The sequence below is a fragment of the Danio aesculapii genome, chromosome 17 (genome assembly GCF_903798145.1).
Source record: "Danio aesculapii chromosome 17, fDanAes4.1, whole genome shotgun sequence".
Classification (NCBI taxonomy): domain Eukaryota; kingdom Metazoa; phylum Chordata; class Actinopteri; order Cypriniformes; family Danionidae; genus Danio; species Danio aesculapii.
In genome coordinates, this window is record NC_079451.1 from 22018347 (window position 1) to 22039455 (window position 21109).

A 21109-nucleotide genomic window follows, 5' to 3' on the forward strand; every position below is an offset into this window, starting at 1 on the left:
TTTATTTTTTTTAAAGATAACAGGTTTAGACTATATTGGAGATGAAAAATGTACCCAAAATTTTATAAGCATTTAAAATATATTTGTCTAATTATTTTCTAACAAAATAATTCTTAAGAAGCTATTCTTAATTTTATTTATTTAAATAATGGATGCTTTAAATCTCCAGCCACATTCAATTGCAAGATTATTAAAATTTTTTCTTGATCCTGAAATACATTTCATAATATAATTTGGTATATGATCGTTGAAAAGAAACATATTTTTTATTTTCAAAAATATATTTTATTGAGCCTTACAGCCAAAAATCTATTTGGAATTGATTTATTGATTTTTTTTTTATTGTATGGGTGTTTAAAGTAATATGTATGACGGATAATAAATAAACAATAATTCCAAAACGAGTAGTATATAAAGTACCATGGCTAAATGCAGTCATATCTGTAATTGCTCATAACACCAGGATCCACATAAACATGACACAATCTGTGGCTGCTGTAAACAGTTTGAATGACACTTTGATGTCCCTCATTAACAGAATGATGAATGGTACATGTTGTTAACTGTTACATAACTTGCCTTGAGGACAGGTCATTAATGCACCCGTCCTGCCACACAGAATAGGAGAAATACACTGAGCAGATGTGTAGTCATGGAAACTGAAATTACCTCAATATTACTATTAATGAGACAACTGACTTTTGTGGGCGGCAGTATCAGTTTTATTTTACAAGTAATAAAAGTGACCCTGATGTTTAGTGCCCTCTGTTGGCATAATGTAATATAATGTATATGGGGATGTTTATAGAAACCTATTGATATAAATAGAATTACAAACATTATTAAGATCACATATATTAAAAGCCTATCTATAACACTTTTCATTGTTCCTTAAATTGGAATGATACAACAAATGCATAAATTACAGTAACCTGAATGCCTTTTTAATGTAAAATAATGCAAAATGCTCGAATGTCATAGGGAACATTAAATTCTGTTATTAGTTGTCAGTACATTTTTAAAGCTCACACACACACAGATTTGTTTTTGTGAATTGTGTGGAAATTACGTAGGTTTCCATTGTCTTTATACACTTACCGGCCGTTTTATTAGGTACACCTGCACGTTAATGCAAATTTTTATTCAGCTTTCTTATCACATGGCAGCAACTCAATGTATTTAGGCAAGTAGACATGGTCAAGATGGTTCAGGCTGTTGGTGGTGGTGTAATGATGTGGGGGTTATTTTCTTGCCACACTTTGGGCCCATTTGTAAGAATTGAGCATTGTGTCAATGCCACAGCCTACCTTAGTATTGTTGACCAAGTCCATCCCTGTATGACTAGTATACCCATATTCTGATGGCTACTTCCAGCAGGATAACACGCCATGTCATAAAGCGCGAATCATCTCAGACTAGTTTCTTGAACATGACAATGAGTTCACTGTACTCAAATGGCCTCCACAGTCACCAGAGCTCAATCCAATAGAGCATCTTTGGGATGTGATGGAACGAGAGATTCGCATCATGGATGTGCAGCCGACAAATCTGCAGAAACTGTGTGATGCTATCATGTCAATATGGAAAAAAACCTCTGAGGAATATTTCCAGTACCTTGTTGAATCTGTGCCACGAAGGATTAAGGTAGTTCTAAAGGCAAAAGGGGGTCCAACCCGGTACTAGTAAAGTGTACCTAATAAAGTGTCCGGTAAGTTTAGTGTACAAGCTGTATTTTCTATTTCCCTACCCCAACCCTATGCCTTAACTCAACTCTTACAGGAACAGTTTTACTTTCTGAACTCATTCTGTATAATTTATAAGCTTTTTGAGAAATGAGGACATGAGCAATGTCTTCTTGTAATACGTGTCATACACATGTAGTTATACAGATTTTTGTCTTGGTATGTCACAAAAAACATGTACACACATAAAATAAAGGTGCGATACTGCATTTTTTTGTTTTGTTTTAATTGTCAGAAAAAAAACTTCTAAATTACTAAATATTTATTTGGAAGAAATATCTTTAGTCCTTTATAGTTTGTATCATAACTCTCAAAACACATTAAGTGTGTGAGAGTCAGAGAGAGAAATAGATATTATTTTGCCCTCTAGTGTTCACAGAGAGGTACAGCAAAACAAAATCAATAACGAGCAGAGGCTGTAGATCTGAAATGTATGATATAAGTACTTTAATACCATTACGTTCTCCACACGCATCACATAACACGCCAAATACTGCTACAAAAATACTCTTTTCTACAAAATACTTCAATCTGTTTTTTTAAACACTTCATAGCTGCATTGAGCTGACGTTAAAAGATCTGACTGTGACAGAAAAACAATCAAAACATCAAACAATAAAACATAGAAAGATAAAAACATAGAAAGGAGACAGTGAATAAATACATTTTAAACATTTTTAAGACTGGAGTAAATCCTGTTTCGAGTGTGTTAATATGCAAGTTTTCCTGTATGAGTTTAAAAAAACAACATCATCAAGCAAGCAGAATATTTACAGCACTTCCTGTGCATTATGTACAGAGATAATGTTATTTACAGACAGGGCACTTGATAAGACCAAAGTGATTGAGTCTTTGAGCTTTGAGGGGTCATATGTGTTTTCCTGTGAGAAAAAAGAGAGGCTGGTCCTCTTTGGCGTTTGCAGTCTGAAACTCATCACTTAGACGAAACCGCCATTCATCCTCCAGTTCCAGCCGCACCACAGTCTGGCGCAGTGAGCTCCGATTAGGACAGATCACACACAGAGTCGCTCCTACAGCAGAAAAGACCAAATAAACAGAGGGTTTTCCAGTATTTATCACAGTGTTACACAGGCAAACAGAAAGTCAGAGCTTGTATTTATATCCCGTCTCTTTACCTTTCAGGAACTGGAACTTTTTGAGGAATCCAGGAGTCACAAAGGAGTCACAGAAGTATAAGAGAAGGCCACTGAAGAGCAGTCCGGTAGTGCTGAAGTTGATGGAGTGAGGTCTGGAGCTGACGAAGCAAACTGTCACCTAGAAACAGACACACACACACAAACACATAAAAAAAACTTTCATTTACAATCATGTAAGCAGACAGGTGCTTGTTTTCAATGCTGTACAGTTTGTCTCAAAATGATTTTATTTTATTCTAATACAGTATAAACCGAATATGACTTATTATTATTAGTAATAAAATAAAATTAACAACAACAACACTAATAGTTATTATATTTAAATGACAAAATATAATACAATTTTACAATTCATCAACATTACACTCTCAATTTTTTTTTCTGAATCAACTTTTTTTTAGTCCAAAACTTTCAAGCTTCTCCTATGTTGGATTAATGTTTAAATTAAGTTCATGAGTTCAGGTTCATCTTTGGATGATAATTGCTTTATCCTGTTTACATGTGTGGTGCAGTTTTCTCATCTTCTGCTTTAAATGCATCAACTCTTTAAAGCAGAAGGCATTTTGATTGGTTGCAAGTTTTTTTTGTCCATCAGATTGAACTAAATCCTGAAGGTGATTCAAAAGATACTGTAGTACTGCACCATTTATAGTTACGGGTAACACTTTACACTAAGGTTCATTAGTTAATGCATTTACTAACATAAACTAATCATGAACAACACTTGTACAGCATTTACTAATCATAACTGAACATTTACTAATGCTTTATTAACATCCAAGTCCATGCTTGTTAACATTAGTTAATGCGCCGTGAGTTAACATGAACTAACAATGAAAAACTGTATTTTCATTAACTAACGTTAACTAACATGAACAAATACTGTAGTAAATGTATTGTTCATTGTTTGTTCATGTTAGTAAATGCATTAATTAACATTGACTAATGAACCTTATTGTAATATGTGACCATAGTTATGTTGTAAACTCTTCTATTGTTCTATATTTACAATATTTTTAAAAAGACATGGTCAAGACGATCTGCTGCAGTTCAAACTGAGCTTCAGAATGGGAAAGAAAGGTGATTTAAGTGACTTTGAGAATGGTCAGAAAAAGAGAAAATATTCAGTGAGTGGCAGTTCTTTTCGCGCAAATGACTTGTTGATGCCAGATGTGAGAGGGGAATGGCCAGACTGGTTCTAGCTAATAGAAAGGCATCAGTAACTCAAATAGCCACTCGTTGCAACTGAGGTATGCAGAAGAGCATCTCTAAATGCACCAAACGTCGAACCTTGAGGCGGAAGTGCTACAGCAGCAGAAGACCACACGGGTGCCACTCCATTCAGCTAAGAACAGGAAACTGAGGGTATAATTCGCACAGGCTCATCAACATTGGACAATAGAAGATTGGAAACATGTTGCCTGGTCTGATGAGTCTCGATTTCTGCTGCGACATTCAGATGGAAGGGTCAGAATTGTAAGTCAACAACATGAAAGCATGGATTTATTCTGCCTTGTATCAACGGTTCAGGCTGTTGGTGGTGGTGTAATGGTGTGGGGGATAATTTCTTGGCACACTTTGGGCCCATTAGTACCAATTGAGCATCAAGTCAACGCCACAGCCTACCTGTGTATTGTTGCTGACCATGTCCATCCCTTTATGACCACAGTGTACTCATCTTCTGATGGCTGGTTTTCTTGAACATGACAATGAGTTCACTGTGCTCAAATGGCCTCCACAGTCACCAGAGCTCAATCCAATAGAGCACCTTTGGGATGTGGTGGAACGGGAGATTCGCATCAAGGATGTGCAGCCGACAAATCTGCAGCAACTGTGTGATGCCATCAAGTCAATATGGACCAAAATCTCTGAGGAATATTTCCAGTATCTTGTTGAATCTATGCCATGAAGGATGAAGGCAGTTCTGAGGGCAAAAGTGGGTCCAACCCAGTACTAGTATGGTGTACCTAATAAAGTGGCCGGTGAGTGTATTTGTTTCTTTTAGAAGTTGATTTTGGTAGATGGTTGGTATGTGTTGCATTCTCAAAATGCACATTATAAACGACCCACATTCAAATGCATAGATGGTTTGTAGAGCACTATTAACTTTAAAGCAAGGCACTCTGAAACACTAACATCTTAAAAAGGCTTAAAAGAACAAATTGCCATGGATCATTCTCAAACAGGCAGTGCAGGATTTGTTGTTTGCTAATCACACTAAGCCATTTTGGGATTTCAGTTTTATTTCACACAGGTCTACAGTCTTTTTCTTTTTAAATAGTATATTAAAGTACCTCTGGTCCGAGGTTCAAGTAGCAGTCCACAGAGAGGATGGGGTGGCTGTAGTTCTGGGCGCTAAGGGGGAAGAGGCGATGGCTGGTGTGCTGAAGGTATTTCTCCAGCAGTAATTGAGCTGGTGTGGCCAAAAACACATGCTTGCTGTCTGGAGCACAGATGTATTGAGATGGCTGGATAGTGGTGGGGACGTCTGTCATCTGTGGAGGAAACCGAAAAATCATTTAATTGGATGAACAGTACAATGGCTTTGGATGTTGACTAGATCGTACCTTGGTCTTGATGATGAAGGTGCCATATCCACCAATAGCAATCTGCTTCTTCATCACACTGAAGTTGTTGAACCTGCAGATGAGGAGTCCTGCACTGTGTACCCGCAGGTTGAAGTCCACATCATCGCATGTGAAACTATTGTGGACAGAGTTGAATGGAAGATGTCAATATTTGGACAATAATACTGGATGAACTAATTAAATTATTTTGCAGGACTAACCGGTTCTGGTTGTACTGCACATTCTGTGTGAGGTCCACATTGAGTAAGAGGAAGTCGTGGAGGTGTCCACGTGAGAAGGGCTCTTTTTGGCATCCAGCCCCAGCTCCACCTCCACGACTGGACCACTTTCTCATGCCGCATAAACCATACTGAGTAATATCTGGAGAAGACTCCATGTGCTGAAGAACCTGTTTCAAGGACACATTTCTTTCTGTCCCGGTGGTGCCGCTAAAAACATACAGACACAGAATTTCAGATAGACGATCAGGATCAAATGATTGGATCAACATTCTGTTCAATATAGTCTGATCTATTATCTTAAAATAATGGACTTTTAAAAATATTTATTTAAAATTTTACATAATAATAACAATAATAGAGATTAAATGTACAAAAATTACTTTCTATCTAATACAAATAGTTTAATCTGCTGGCAGTTACTATCTGGTCTTCAGTTATTTTAGTATAATTATAAAATATTTTACCAATATACCAATACCAATATAAAATATTGTTTTTTGAAATTTTTAAATTACAGAATCCTCAGAATGGTCTAAAACTCCTTAATTATGTTGGCATTTGGTCTGTGAACACTTAAAAAAATTGAGGCCAGGATTCGAGCTTGCTAAGTGGTTTTAGTAACACTTGTGGTCTTAGCGATCAAAAATGACTACCATATGATAGGAATGGGAAATAGGTAAAAATATGAACATTCTCAGAATATTTTGTCTGCAAACATATAAATCCACCATTTGACACTCAATCGTGACACTCTAAAGTACCAAGAGTGTAAAATAGACACGTACACCCACACACTTATAAGAATGTTAATGTTTGAGAATTCATTCGTTCATTTTCTTTTCTGCTTAGTCCCTTTATTAATCTGGGGTCGCCACAGCGGAACTAACCGGCAACTTATCCAGCATATGTTTTACACAGCGGATAACCTTCCAGCTGCAACCCATCACTGGGAAACATCCATACACACTCATTCACACACATACACTACAGCCATTTTTAGCTTACCTAATTAACCTATATCACATGTCTTTGGACTTGTGGGGGAAACCTGAGCACCCAGAGGAAGCCCATACAAACACGGGGAGAATATGCTCCACACAGAAATGCCAACTGACCCAGCCAAGGCTCAAACCAGTGACCTTCTTGCTGTGAGGCAATGGTGCTACCCACTGAGCCACAGTGACCCCCACGTTTAAGAATGTTTGCAATAAAATAAAAAAATTGAAACTGAAATAAAAGTGAAAAACACACACTCACACCTTTTTACTATAAAATATGAAAAAATATTATTAAAGAAAAATATATTTCATTGTACTGGAAAAAAGCGGGTATTTTAGAGGCGTTCATCCCTTTTTGACCGGCTAAGACCACCAGTGTAGTTCACAAATAAAGTTTAAATAAAAACTATAAATTTTTACAATAATTATACATATAAAATAATATTACAATTTATATAGATATTTACAAAAGTCAAATATCTCTCGCTTTCTCTTTAATAACACAATAAAATAAAACATTAATTAACATTAGCTAAAAGTAAATATATATAATAATATATAATAAACCACAAAATGTAGTACCTTTTTGGATCTATATCAACACTGTTCCACATGACACAGGAATCATCTGCGAGGATGATGAAGGGCCAGACATCTTGTGGGCGATTGCCATGCTCTACTCGCCTGCTTCGCTCCAATTCCAGGTTATGATAGGAGAGCTCTTTAATCAGAAAGTGAGCTGCTCCTGAGAATGTGAGAGAGAAGGCACATTTATTAGACCTCGCAATGACCACAGCATGACCAGTATAATCTACTGATGGTTACCTATTCCAGCTCCATTGAAGACCGTGGGCAGGACAAGCATTATATGGTTGGGCCAGTATTTCTTGTATACGGCCATCTCATACTCTTTAATCACTAGAATGTGCAGATGGGTGGCTCCTTCCATTGCATGATAGAGATTAAACAGGCCATGTTCATGTCGACCAGTGGTGGGTGTGAAAATTGGACTTTTGATAGCATCCGGACTCTGCAAGCATTAAAATCTAGATTTTAGTCACTAAAAGTCTGTAACTAGTCAAGCTTAATCAACTTAGCTAATTTATGCCATTGTTATCATGCACTCATGGTACATTTGGCATTATTAGTTCATTACCCAATCAGAAGTAAGTGGCAGTCTCATGCTCTCTAACTGGCCTCCTGATTGGCTGAAAGAGAAGTGGTGCTCTTTAGATTTGGGGATGATGAAGTAGAGTTGGATTTCCTCTCCCAGTAAAAGATGAGAGAAGGTAAAGGCATGAAGGGTGGACTCGTACAACTGCAAACAGAAAATAAACGAAGTCAGAACACATTATGTGCATAAAAATAAGGTTTTCCTGTTTATAGCCAAATAGTAAGTGATGTTGTACTGTCAAAATGTCTTTGTCCAATCCGAATGAAGTATTGAAAAGAGCTATTTGATAAAAGAACTCACCTGATACTGTGGATTGAAACCCATATACTGGTGACACTGTTCACAATGATGATATGTGTTGTATGCTGCGTATTTAGAAAGTTTGATCCGTGCTGTTCGTCTGCGTAGATAAACATCTTCCTGCCTCCTGGAGTTTCCATCTAAAGAAGTAAAGATAATTTGAATAACATTTACCTACTTAAATGTACACCTTCAGACTCAACTAAAAGTCAATTCACGATTGTCTTGAGAGTCTCACCATCTGAATTTGGAGTGAAGTCTGGTGAGTAGACAGTGCTAATGTCCTCGTATTTAGGGTCATGGATGGTGTAATCAAAAGGCATCCCTCTTACAGTCTCGGTGTTGGGGCATGATGCAACAGGTTGATGATATCGTGCCAAATCTGTCTCACATCCTGAAGAATAAAAAAATATAGATCATTTCACTGATACATACTGTATAGGATGTCAAGATATGAATGGGGTGAATGATCCCTTTAAGGGTCTGACAGAAACTGATACAAATAGACATTATTTTGTCGCAATACCAGATTAAAATTTGTAAAACGTTCTCATGAAAAATGCATATTCAAAAAGGCAGCAACACCAAAACTCCAAGAATACCAATGTATTGAATTAAAAAGGCTCACACAAACTGCGTAATATATCAAGCACACCGGCTTTTCATCAGATAGATGGCCTGGCACTTAGATTAGCTTTTGGGCATTTTTTGTATTTTTTTAAAAATACAACAAAAGGTTTCATGCTCCCTCTGATTTTTGAGCCAAATGGGTTTTATATGTTGATTTTTTTATTATTGTTTTGGTAAAGTTGGTAATCGTTTTTGCCATTTTTAAGTTAGATCTCTACGAGTTTTTGACTATGGGTGGTTGGGGGAATAAGAGTGTGAAAATGTATTTACATATACAGTTGAAGTCAGAATTATTAGCCCCCCTTTGAATTATTTCTTTTTAAAATATTTTCCAAATGATGTTTAACAGCGCAAAGAAATTTTCACAGTATGTCTGATAATATTTTTTCTTCTGGAGAAAGTTTTATTTTGGCTAGAATAAAAGCAGGTTTTAATTTTTTAAACACCATTTTAAGGTCAAAATTATTCGCCCCTTTAAGCAATTTTTTTTAATAATCTACAGAACAAACCAACATTATACAATTACTTGCCTAATTACCCTAACCTGCCTAGTTAACCTAATTAACCTAGTTAAGCCTTTAAATGTCACTTTAAGCTGTATAGAAGTGTCTTAAAAAATATTATTTACTGTCATCATGGCAAAGATAAAAGAAATCAGTTATTAGAAATGAGTTATTAAAACTATTATGTTTAGAAATGTGTTGAAAAAAATCTCTCCGTTTAACAGAAATTGGGGGGGGGGGGAAATAAACAGGGGGGCTAAAAATTCTGACTTCAACTGTATATCAGATACGTGTAACTTTGGTTCTGGAGGTCCTCTGTCCTGCGCAGTTTAGCTCCAACCCAACTGATTGGGTTAGTTTTATTAAACACAACTAAACAAGGTAATTAATCACTGCATTCCATTCATAATTAGTCATCCCTATGCCCTAATCCCTTCGAAGGGTTTACCCTCTGGATTGACAGCTTGGAAGGGATTTAGGAATTGGGATGAGCCCTTCCAAATGGAATAGACTGTTTTACACCAAACAACTTCCCTACAAAAAGGATCATAGAGGTCTGATGTGTCCATCAGTTGTACCTAACGAAATGCTTCATTCCTAGGGGCCCTTCAAAAATGGTCAGCTTGAGCACTCTGGTTTGGAAAAGTACTCTAAGGTGCCATTTGTAGGGTAATATATCCCATTTGGAGTGCACAGAATGTGCTCAAAATCACTAGATAGCTACAGGCAGTTGTATTTCTTTAGGGTTAAAGCTAAACTCTGCAGGGCAGTGGCCCTCAAGGACAGAAGCTGCCTATCCCTGATATATATTGTGGCTACATACTAAGTTTCATCTACGTGACTTAATTTTGTTACCCATTATGGTAGCTTAAATCACATCCATGTACTAAATTGCTCCCTCATTTTAATCATAATGAAATTAAGACAATAAATTTATACAATGTGGCCATGATGTATTTAAATTAGAGAACAGAAGTTTTCATTTTTGGTCCTCTTATGTGGACTCTTATGTGTCTGTCAGTCATAATGACCCCATGATTCCTTCCAAAATACTTACTGCAGTTGATGTCTTCCTCATCATAGATGTCCACCTCCATCAGCCTAATCAGCATACGGGATAGAATCCCCAGGAACTGCAGATATGCCCCTGTCTTCCCCACCTGAACACACAAATTCCATTGTAACCCATCATTCAAATGCAGTCACCGCCATTAATTGTTTAGTCTTCTAAATCCTCATTTACCTGTGGGGGCCCGCTCAGAAGCAGCTTTCGTGGGTGGAAGTTATCAGTTCGTCCTTCAGCTCGGTTAGTGCTGTCCATGTGATGGGGTTTGGGGATTGTCCATTGGCGATAATACAGTGACTGTTCAGTGCAGGTCATCATCTTGCTGAGAAGGGGTCTAAAGGAGCTAACCCACTCAACTGAAGGGTGAGGGAGGAAAGAAGTTGACTTGGGCAGACCACTGGAATCCACAGTAGTGATGAGGTCGTAGACGGCTTTAGGAAGCAGCACCACTGGTGGACGACTGAGGTTACGTGCCCAGGAGCAACTCTGCCGCAGAGGAGAAGCCCGTGTGGACGAAGAGCCAGACGAGGTGGATTTAGACTGTCGCCTCTGCTTGGGCTGCTTTTCTGGATCCAGAGGATTCCAGTCAGGCTGTGGGCGCTGAGAGGCAGCTGGGGAGGCCTGGTTACCCAGTCTAGGGAGATCGTTGTTTACTATAGACCACCAGAGAGAGGCAAGGTCAATTTTAGATGATTCCTTAAAATACATAATGCAAACTTTAAATTTACCAGTTTTCTTTCTAAAAAGCAACGCCCACTTTGCCCAATATTTTTTCATATGCTTTATTATTGTTAAAAATACACAAAAAATGATAATTCTGTCATTAATTCACTCTCTGCTTGTTTGTGTTATTTTGTTCTGATCAACACAAATGAGGATACATTGAAGAATGTTGGAAGCCAGTAACCATTGACTTTTATAGTATTATTTTTTTCTGATATGCAAGTCAGTGGTCAGTTTCAGTTTCCAACATTCTTTTAAATATCTTCTGTTGTGTTCAAAACAAACAAAAAAACTTAAACTGGTTTGGAACAAGTCAAGGGTTAGAGAATGATGATGACAGAATTTTCCCTTTTGGGTGAACTGTCACTTTAAAGTGATAGTTCTGTCATAGGTTGTGCATTCCATGCCATTCCAGGGTGTTTATGCAGTTAAGTTGGCAAAAAAAAATAAATAAATAAAATAAGATTTAACATATATTATTTTAACTAACAAAAGGGTTATTTCACCCAAAATTTTAAATTACCTAATCATTTACTTTCCCTCATGTGTTTATAAACCTTTACGAGTTTCTTTCTTCTGTTCAACACAAAAGAAGATATTTTAAAGAATGATGGTCGGTGGCACAGATAGACCTCCATAATAGAAAAAAATAAAGTCAATGGGTCCCAGCATTTTTCAAAATACCTTCTTTTGTGTTCAACAGAAGAAAGAAACTCAAATGAACAAGTGAAGGGTGAGTAAACAATGACAGGATTTTCCTTTTGGCACGAACTATCTGTTTAACTAACAAAACAGAAAAGTTACAATTAAATGACAACTTGTGCCAATGGATAAGCAAGGATATCCATGTGCATAGAGAAAGAGCACATATTCTATATTCATACACTGTAACTAGTGATACACCAATATTTATCAAGTCTGATTTTGGTTGCCATATTTTTGCAAACAAATGGAATGATTCCAATTGCTTATTTTTGATTCACTGATTCAAATGATTCAAATCTTTTTTAAAATACAAAAAAGGGGCTGATTCCATTTCCAGAGTTTTTAAAAACCATTTATTTTAGTTTTTTGTAAGCAAGAAACAAGAAAGAATAAAAATATCAGTACATGTACAATTTGATTTATTTATTTGCTCTTTTACAGACTGAACCATTTAAAATTAAGGCAACCACTGCATTTTAATCAAAGAAAGATGCTACATTCTGTACATGTAGCATGGGAAGTTTCAAATATAACTTATCATTTCAAAATCCTGGCTTTAAAACCTGAAATGAGGCTACATAAAACATTCCTGCACAAAACAAAAACAATAGGTTCAGTGAAACGGTTTAAATCAAAATGCAGATTCACTCTGCCAGTATGGGGCTGTAAACAAAGGACCTCAGCATTTATAGATCTGATTTTAAATATGCATTGTCGAAAATAATATACAATCTAAACCTTCCTGAAGATGATCAGTTCACCTCCATATAAACCCTCCCTCAATTCAGTATTCTGAGATTTTTTCCAGTATTATTTCCAGTAAGAATTCTTGTAAATATTGTACTGCTCTGCCCTTTATAGTAGATTGCCTGCTGTTATGACTGTGCTCAGCCTTTAGGTCTCTGTTGACATCTTGTTTACAGATTACAGACATTTTGGATAAGTCTGGAACAAAGAACGACCAAAAAAGGTACTTGATTTATTGTCAGTAGACCAGAGCATTTCTAACAGTACTGATACAAAGATAGTAGAAAATGTGTTAAAAGTCAGCATTTCATTTTAAATCAATATTGATTTTGATTCTGATTGATTGAAATATCCCCAAAGGAAGAAGCAGTTCTACCCATCTGCACATGCATCATTTGAAGTGGATATTCTTACATGAGGTGTTGGAGGACAATGAGGAGATGCTGAAATCTTGGGTAATAGTCTTATTTTCCTCCCAAAAGCTGTGCTGAAGACTGAAGATGGTATAAGGTTGAGCTGACTAACATTTTGATATTCTTCCTCTCTAACTATCTGATTTTGGGCAGGTGTGGTGTGTCTTGACCAGTGTTGGGGGTAGAGTATTACAAGTAACACGAGTTACTTAATAATATTACTTTCCTAAGCAATGAGTACAGTAATACATTATTTAAAAAATTAAGTAATAATATTTCAGTTACTTTTACAGAAATGTAATGCGAGTTAATAAATTAGCATTTAAAAAATAAATAGCTAAATTGAAATGAACATAGTCATATTGAATCACACACTCAATAAGAGAATGCAGGAACAGACAAAAACCAAGATGGCAGAGCCTTACATTTCTGTGATGCAAGTATTCTCAATATTTTGGACGCATCAAAAAAGGGGATTGGACAGTAATTTTACTTAACTAATAAGACAAAAAGTATAACAGTAGCAAAAACACATTGCTTTAAACTTTCATTATTCTGGATATAAGGCAAGTATAGGCATCAGGAAGTTCTCAGAAGATAACATTATCCTACATTATTATACAATGTAATGCAACTAGTTAATGTTTTGGGGAGTAACTCGATACTGTAATGCATTACTTTCTAAAGTAACTTTCCCCAACACTGGACTTGACCATGACAATGTCTAATTAAGAGTATAAATGATCCTTATTCTGTAATAATTCCCAATATATTTCACAGTATTTGGTTTACGCTTATGTATTCCAGCTTTGCAATACTGACCATCCACCACAACCTCTTCCTCCTCGTTGTCAGTGCTGCTGAGTTTTTCAGGGTCACTCTCAGAGAGGTCACTGGGTGCATGCGGCCGATGCTGGGCATCTTGTTTTGACTTGAGTAAATAGGCGGCCAGTCCCAGCTCCTGCTCCAGGGTGGTGCGCTGCAGAGACCAGCAGCTGATAACACGCAGGTCACAATACTTCAGAGATCTGAAGACAGAGGAACAACATGGGTGTGAGGTAAGCCTATAGTAAATGTGGTCATAAATCGGATGAAAATCCAAAGGTATGGATGAGACACTTTCATTTCAAGGTATAAGGCCTGTCATGATAAGGAATTTTTGTTGTGCGATATATTGTCGCAGAAACTGTTGTGATAAGCGATATTATTATCATATATTGATATTAATGTTCTTTTGAGATTATTTTATGCCATTGATTATATAATGATTATATAACAGGATAATAATACAAATTGCCATAAACCATTTAAAATCATTCTTAAGGTTATTTAGAATCTATAATTTGATGTTAAAAAGATAAAATGTCCTATTATATATACTTTTAAATGTCCTAATAGGTAAATGTCCAATTATAAACTTTAACACCGATGAGGTACAATGTAAATGTCATTGTAAAATGGCTTTAACATTATTTGTAAATATGTATCGATAAAGTCGATATATAATTATTATTGTGACAAGGCCTACAAGGTACTAAACGAACAGTCCAAACAATCTCTCTAATCATCAAATATGGCAACATTCAACAATACAAGATGAGATGACAATGCAAACATTAGCATTGTATATTCATATAAAATAATGTATTCACATTTTAAAAGATGTGGTGTGCAACTCGTGTAGTACAAATCATGAAAGTAGAGCGATTATTTGTGATATAATATTAGCTATTTGCTATGAATTACTAATAATTTTCCAAGACTTGATTAATTTCCACTGAAAGGAACAGCTCTCTTTGTGCTCTCAAATCAAATCTTGCTAGCACGTTTTCTCTTCATGATCTCATAATAGCAATATATAGCTTAAAACATGATATTTACAATTTAACACATGATCTATATAGAATAATATAGTAATGTAGTATTATGATTAAAGTGATACTGAAATCTGTCATTAAAAAACTTGCAACTCACTCACCATTTAGAAAAATGGTGACAACACAAAATAACTTTGAAAAAGACCTTAAATTGCCTCCGGTAATTATTTTTCTGAGGTCTTGCTGACCTCTGTACAAATTTACCAACCATTTTCTCAGTAAACAAACAAAATAGATTAGCAAGCTTTAAAAGGCCCATTTCTAGGTAAACAGTTTTAGGTAAATAATTAAACATTTAGCAGAAATAGAAGCCTTTTTTTATTTAATTAAATCAAATAATAAGTAGATATTTGACAGTTTCATTGCTCTAATGTTGTCTAAACATTTACATATGTAATTCTTTAATAATCCATAGGCTAAGAAATAAGCAAGTTGCTATCAGTGTTTAACCTGGGTAAAGATTCTCCCTGTGGATCCATGCCGGTTAGGATGAGAATACAGGGTAAAGCCTCCAGCTCTAGATACGTGCGAGGAGCCCAGTCTGGATCTAAGATCTTCAGCCATACCTGGAGACACATTAAGAGCAAATGGATCCACAAATTAATGATGGATATCAGCAATAATACACCAAAAAAAATGATGGCCAAATAAGTATCTTTTTTAGATTTAAACAAGCAAATATTTAATTTGTTTTTAGCACATTATATGTTTAGAAATTGCAATGTTAACATTAAATAATGCAGTGTTTAGATTTTTAATTCTAATAACCCATCAAATTGAAGGAGGACAATTCTAAAGTTCTTTGGCTCATGCTGTGGACAAAGGTTGATTTTTTCCATATGAATTGAGCACCAATTGACCTGAACCGCACTGAACATCTTTGGGATGTGCCGAAGCGAAACCCCATATCTCCAGATGTTTAGTGATGTTCAGGTCCGTTGGTGGTCAATAAATCCTTCTTTCACAATTGAAACCAGATTAACCTTGAAATGCATTTATTGTAGTTGTTTAAGGAATAAAAACAAAGTGAGCTTCTTATCACAGTGTGTGATGCCCTGTGAGTCTTTAAAGGTTCTTAGCAAGCGATCATACAGGTGCAGATACATCTGTACCAGCTCTGCTACTCGACTCTCCAGTGTATTCAAGTGGCTAGTGTTGTTTTGGATGTCGTTCTTCTGTCTGACCTTTGTGGAATGAGAAACGATGTGGGGGAAGAAATCAAGTTCCAGTTTCCAAACAAAATTTAACAAACTGAAATAACACCATTTCCAACAAAATGCGACCAAAATTAAGTTCTTTTTTGGGTTCATTTAAAGCAGTTCAAAACAGACTCCCTAAAAAGTTTGCCTTGGTGAGTTGTTTTGAACTGTCGAAATTAACTCTATAAAAAGTTTCATTTCGGTTGGTTATTGTTCAAAATGGCATCATTTCAGTTTGTTCCTCGTGTTTGTTTGAAGTATTACTGGACCTTCAGTTAAGTTTAGTAGATCTGTTGCCAATAATTTAAAATGTATTCACATAGCACATGTTTTTAATCCAAAGTGATATACAAATGAAAAGAAAAGCAAGTCACATCACTAGAAGAACAACAATATGTACAGTAGATGATGTGAAGTCTTTTAAAATATTTTCAAGAGTTCACACTTAGCTGATGATTAATAATAAAGCTAATAATAATGTTTGGCATGCTGTCCCAGGAGAGATCCCTGAGCTTATGAGATCCTCGAGGCCTGGGCTCCCTCCCGTTTGCAGGGCAAGAGAGGAGTTTGAGCTCAGGTAGATCTTGATGAACTCCCCCGACTTATTTCTGGCTAGTGACAGATATAAGATGGCTAAGGAGAGATGTACACTTGCTAAGAGCTTGGCTATGGTATTCATTTGTTATGTTCAATTTACTTAGGGTGTGTGTTTTTGGACTGTGGAAAAAAAAAACACTCGAGCACGGAGAGAACAAGCTAACTCCACCCAGAAATGTCAACTGATTTAGTAGGGACTTTAAGCAGAGACATTCTTGCTGTGAGGTAACAGTGCTAATCACTAGGCTGCCATGTCACCCATCTGGAAAGGAGGAGGATTAGGGGTGGGTAGGGGGGATTCTTTAAGACGAAGATACTGAGATAAGAAAACTCTGGTTATTTTTAGTGAGTTAGGAATCATCTGACTGGTGAATCAATCATGAGCTGATGTGGTACCAGCCTTGATCAATCATAAGCACGTGATCCTCTCGAAATTAGTTTATAAATAAACTTCACTTATTGGAAAAGTCTTTCAATATTATGTTTTTGATTTTAACACAACCCAGAAACACATCAATGACTGCACTTAAGGTTATATTATCGACTCTCAAATATTTTTTTTTATTGGCCAGGCATCATATCCAACAAACAGATGAAAGGTAAATACCCTCAATTGGTCCAGGAAGTGTTTTCCTACAGAAAAAGCGGAGCATGGATCCCCCAGGATGACCTCAAACTGCTTGTGAAGGCCGAGTCTGTTGCGCACATGGCAGAGACGCTGGTGTGCCAAGGCAGCGAGAGCCGGTGACGGAATCCTCAGGAGCAGCATGTGACCATGACGGCTGGGACAATGCTGAGAGGTGTTGAGGAGACACTGCACCATCTCTAGCGTCTCCACTGAGATGTGCTTCTGCAGAGCCTGTAAAGCCTGGCCGCCCGCTGTAGCCATCAGGGCCAGAGAGTAATGCTGGATCAGGACATGGGTGCGAATCACAGCGCTGTGTAGTTTTGGGAACCTGAAGGAAAGAAAGGAGTGGGAGTTTATACAAGCTAGTAAAGCATTGCATTCAATGAAGAGAGAGGAAAAGGTTTGAGGTTGGTTATATATTTTTGATTGAAGTCTCTTATGCTGACTGTTTTTTTCCATTAAAAATAGAGTAAAGGATATTTTATTTGTGAATTTTGTAATATTAATAATACTAATACTACTACTAATATTATTATTATTATTATTATTATTATTATTATTATTATATACACCAGACACTTTTTTTAACAAACCATGTTTCTGGGAAAATGTGCAATTCAGAGTGTGCTTCATGCGGGTTAGTGGGCTTGATAAACCACCTGTTTAAAACATACTCTTTCCTCATTACATGCTCTAGGCATTTTTCTACAAACACTCAAAAGACTCATTTAAAAATAAATAAATAAATAAATAAATAATAATTTATACTTGTCATGGTATTTATATATTGCTGCTCTCTGGTCTGATTTGAAGTGCTTCTTTTATCCTCATTTGTAATCTGTTTTGGATTAAAGCATCTCCTAAATTAATGTAAAGGTTTTATAGTTTATTATAGTTTAATTTTCAGCATCATTAACCATGTGTGTGACCATGTGTAACATAATAATTCAAAAACATTCTATTACGCAAATTTACTACCCCAGAAAAAATTTTTAAATGACCAAAAATGTATACACAATTGTGTCTTTCCTATTTTTAAAAGAACTGCAAGGATTTAAAGAAATTGAAATCTCTTGTAAGTTGTAACATTCATTCATTTATTTTCTTTTCAGTTTAGTCCCTTTATTAATCTGGGGTCGCCACAGCAGAATGAACCGCCAACTTTTTCTCTGACTCCTGTGTACGGACTCAGTAATTTTACTTTTATAGTGACAAATAAGTTATTTTCATTGCCTTAAAGTGAAATAACTGAACAGAAATATGGGAGACATTTTACAAGGCATTTAAAGATTTTTGCATTTGAACTCTTCATATGTATATGTAAATGTGTATATATATATATATATATGTAAATGTATATATATATATGTATATGTAAATGTTAATATATATATATATATATATATATATATATATATATATATATATATATATATATATATATATATATATATATATATATATATATATATATATATATATATATATATACATATATATACACACACACACACATTCAAGCAAATATTCACAGATGTCTTTTTATGTCATTAAATGATTGTTGTTTTAAAATAAATGACACATATGTTTTATTTTGATATTTAAATAATTGATGCACTTGATTCCATTTACTGGGTGTGAATCTATAAATAATGATAAAAATGAACAGTATATTACAGATTTATTGTTTTGCTTTTGATGCTTAAAAATATTTTAATGTATATTAACTATACATAAATTAATAGATGCAATATTGAAACCTATTTTCATTAACACTGAAATCACACCTCTCCTCCAGGGCAGCAGCCATACTCTCAAATGAACTGTCATATCGTAGCAGAGGAAGGCCACTTCCAGAGCGGGTCGTTTCTAGCAGCTCGGAGACACCGAAGTACTTTGTCTTCTCATGATAAAGATCTACATCCTAGGTGAACAAAAACACATAAACAATATATAAAACCGCTCGAAAAAACGTGTTCGTAATCATCTGCAATGAGAGATTTTAACATTTATATGATATTCCTACATTATTGAATCCTGAAGGCCAGTGGATCTCATTGTATGGGCTAATGCGGGTGTACTGAGTCTGCAGGGTGAAGGGGAATGAAGTCACGTGGAGTGTCAGGATATTGGCAGCGTCTCGAATCTGCCTGCAGTTCAGCAGACCGTCCACTAGTCCCACACTAGAGTCTCCTCCACTGCACTGCCCACTGCTAGAAGAATGAATATGCAAGAGACTGTTCCAGCAAAAGCCAAGCGAATAGGAGTCTATGGTTAAAGGAGAAGCATGAGAGGTCAGATTACCTGCTGACGTCCCAGTGTGCGTGATCATGCACCAGTATAAAGAGTGTGTAGGGGTTCATTTTTGACTTCTGAATGAGGCTGTTGATCTTTCCCACTGCACTCTGGTTCAGCTGTACCACGTACTGCTCAGCCTCCTTAAGGGACAAGCAGTCTTGGTCGAGTCCTAACTCCCGTAACACTCCTAAAATGACAACAGAAGAAGGTGAAGGTCACCAATAGAGAGGTCAGGTAAGTAACCCACAGAACTTAGTCATATATATATATATATATATATATTTATTTACTTGCTTATTTATTTATATATATTTTTAAAATATGGCCATGTACTCAAAGATGGTTCAATTTAGTTTCAAGAGGTATATAAATTATACCTTTCCAAATATATTACAAGTATAACGATGTTAGTTTACTTCCAATAAAAAGTTTACTTGATAAACTAAGCTTGAAATGTACTTCTCTTTTAGTATGGTTGAATGAGGCTTAAGGGTAATAAGTAGCTGTTCTTTACCCGAGTTCCACAGGTGAAGGACGACTTGATGAAAGGTGACCTCTGAGGGTGGAACGCAGATTAAAAAGTCAACCTTGTCAAAGGAACCGAGGTCCAGGTTCTGTGTGCTGGAATCAGCGATGGCGCAAACATGTGAGAGCAGCTTCCGTGCCAAGGCAAGTTGAATGGGCCGAATCTCATGCCACTCTACAAAGTATTCTGTAAAAACAATTAACACTAAAGGGTCAACATGCCTTTCCCGAAGATATTCATCGGATTAACATCATAGTTGAATACTTAAAGAGATAATTCACCCAAAACTGAAATATCTGTCATCATTTACTCACCCTTCACTTGTCACAAAACCTGTATGACTTTCTTTTTACAGTTGAACGCAAATCTGGAAACCTGTAACCATTGACTTTCATAGTATTTGTTTTTGTCCAACTATAGAAGTCAATGGTTATTGGTTTCCAGGTTTTTTCAAACTATATATTTTTAGGTTCAGCAGAAAAAAGAAAAGTATAAAGGTTTTGAACCACTCGAGGGTCAGTAAATAATGATTCAATTTTCATTATTGTGTGAACTGTTCCTTTAAACAGACGAGTTGTCTCACCAGTGCACTTGGGTTTAGGACTGTCTCCTGATGGTTCTATGGCTGAATACTGGGAGGCGTTTTCAGGGCTGGCTTTCTCCAGCAAAGCTTCCACATCTCCATCTGAAAAAGTAGCATAGAAATGCTTTTAAAAACTGCGTTCCAAAAATAGCAGAGGAAAGATTAACAAAGCAAAGAATAGGTGTTACCTGGACCTAAAGAGCTGAAATAGGACGCCAACTCTGCTGCCATCCCAGAAGACAGTTCATGAACAATCTCTCTCACACAATCACTGGGAGAAAGAAGACTCTCAGCTAGAGCACGAGTCTGGTGCTTCCCTATGGGAAATTGTATATAAACTTATAATCAAATTTGAATTCAATTCCATTGCAGACAAACATCTGTTCTGAAAATGAAAAAAATCCAAATCCAAAAGTCTAAACACATTTTTAAAA

At 36.0% G+C, this 21109-nt stretch overlaps 1 protein-coding gene across 1 annotated transcript in view; it reads right to left on the reverse strand.

Annotated features, from left to right (window-relative positions):
• Window positions 1-2191: 2191 nt before the first annotated feature.
• Window positions 2192-21109, reverse strand: part of greb1 (growth regulating estrogen receptor binding 1) — a 45102-nt gene continuing 26184 nt past the window's right edge. Inside the window, exons 12-32 of the mRNA XM_056477559.1 lie at window positions 20864-20992; window positions 20676-20777; window positions 20081-20278; window positions 19573-19753; window positions 19295-19481; window positions 19056-19192; window positions 17248-17596; window positions 15295-15410; window positions 13790-13995; window positions 10557-11032; window positions 10371-10473; window positions 8419-8574; window positions 8181-8320; window positions 7863-8024; window positions 7532-7736; window positions 7289-7451; window positions 5688-5915; window positions 5467-5602; window positions 5194-5394; window positions 2879-3017; window positions 2192-2773 (exon numbers count right to left, since the gene is read on the reverse strand). Of these exons, the coding sequence (XP_056333534.1) occupies window positions 2610-2773; window positions 2879-3017; window positions 5194-5394; window positions 5467-5602; window positions 5688-5915; window positions 7289-7451; window positions 7532-7736; window positions 7863-8024; window positions 8181-8320; window positions 8419-8574; window positions 10371-10473; window positions 10557-11032; window positions 13790-13995; window positions 15295-15410; window positions 17248-17596; window positions 19056-19192; window positions 19295-19481; window positions 19573-19753; window positions 20081-20278; window positions 20676-20777; window positions 20864-20992 (3878 nt within the window). The 3' untranslated portion in view covers window positions 2192-2609. The remainder of the gene's footprint in view (window positions 2774-2878; window positions 3018-5193; window positions 5395-5466; window positions 5603-5687; window positions 5916-7288; window positions 7452-7531; window positions 7737-7862; window positions 8025-8180; window positions 8321-8418; window positions 8575-10370; window positions 10474-10556; window positions 11033-13789; window positions 13996-15294; window positions 15411-17247; window positions 17597-19055; window positions 19193-19294; window positions 19482-19572; window positions 19754-20080; window positions 20279-20675; window positions 20778-20863; window positions 20993-21109) is intronic.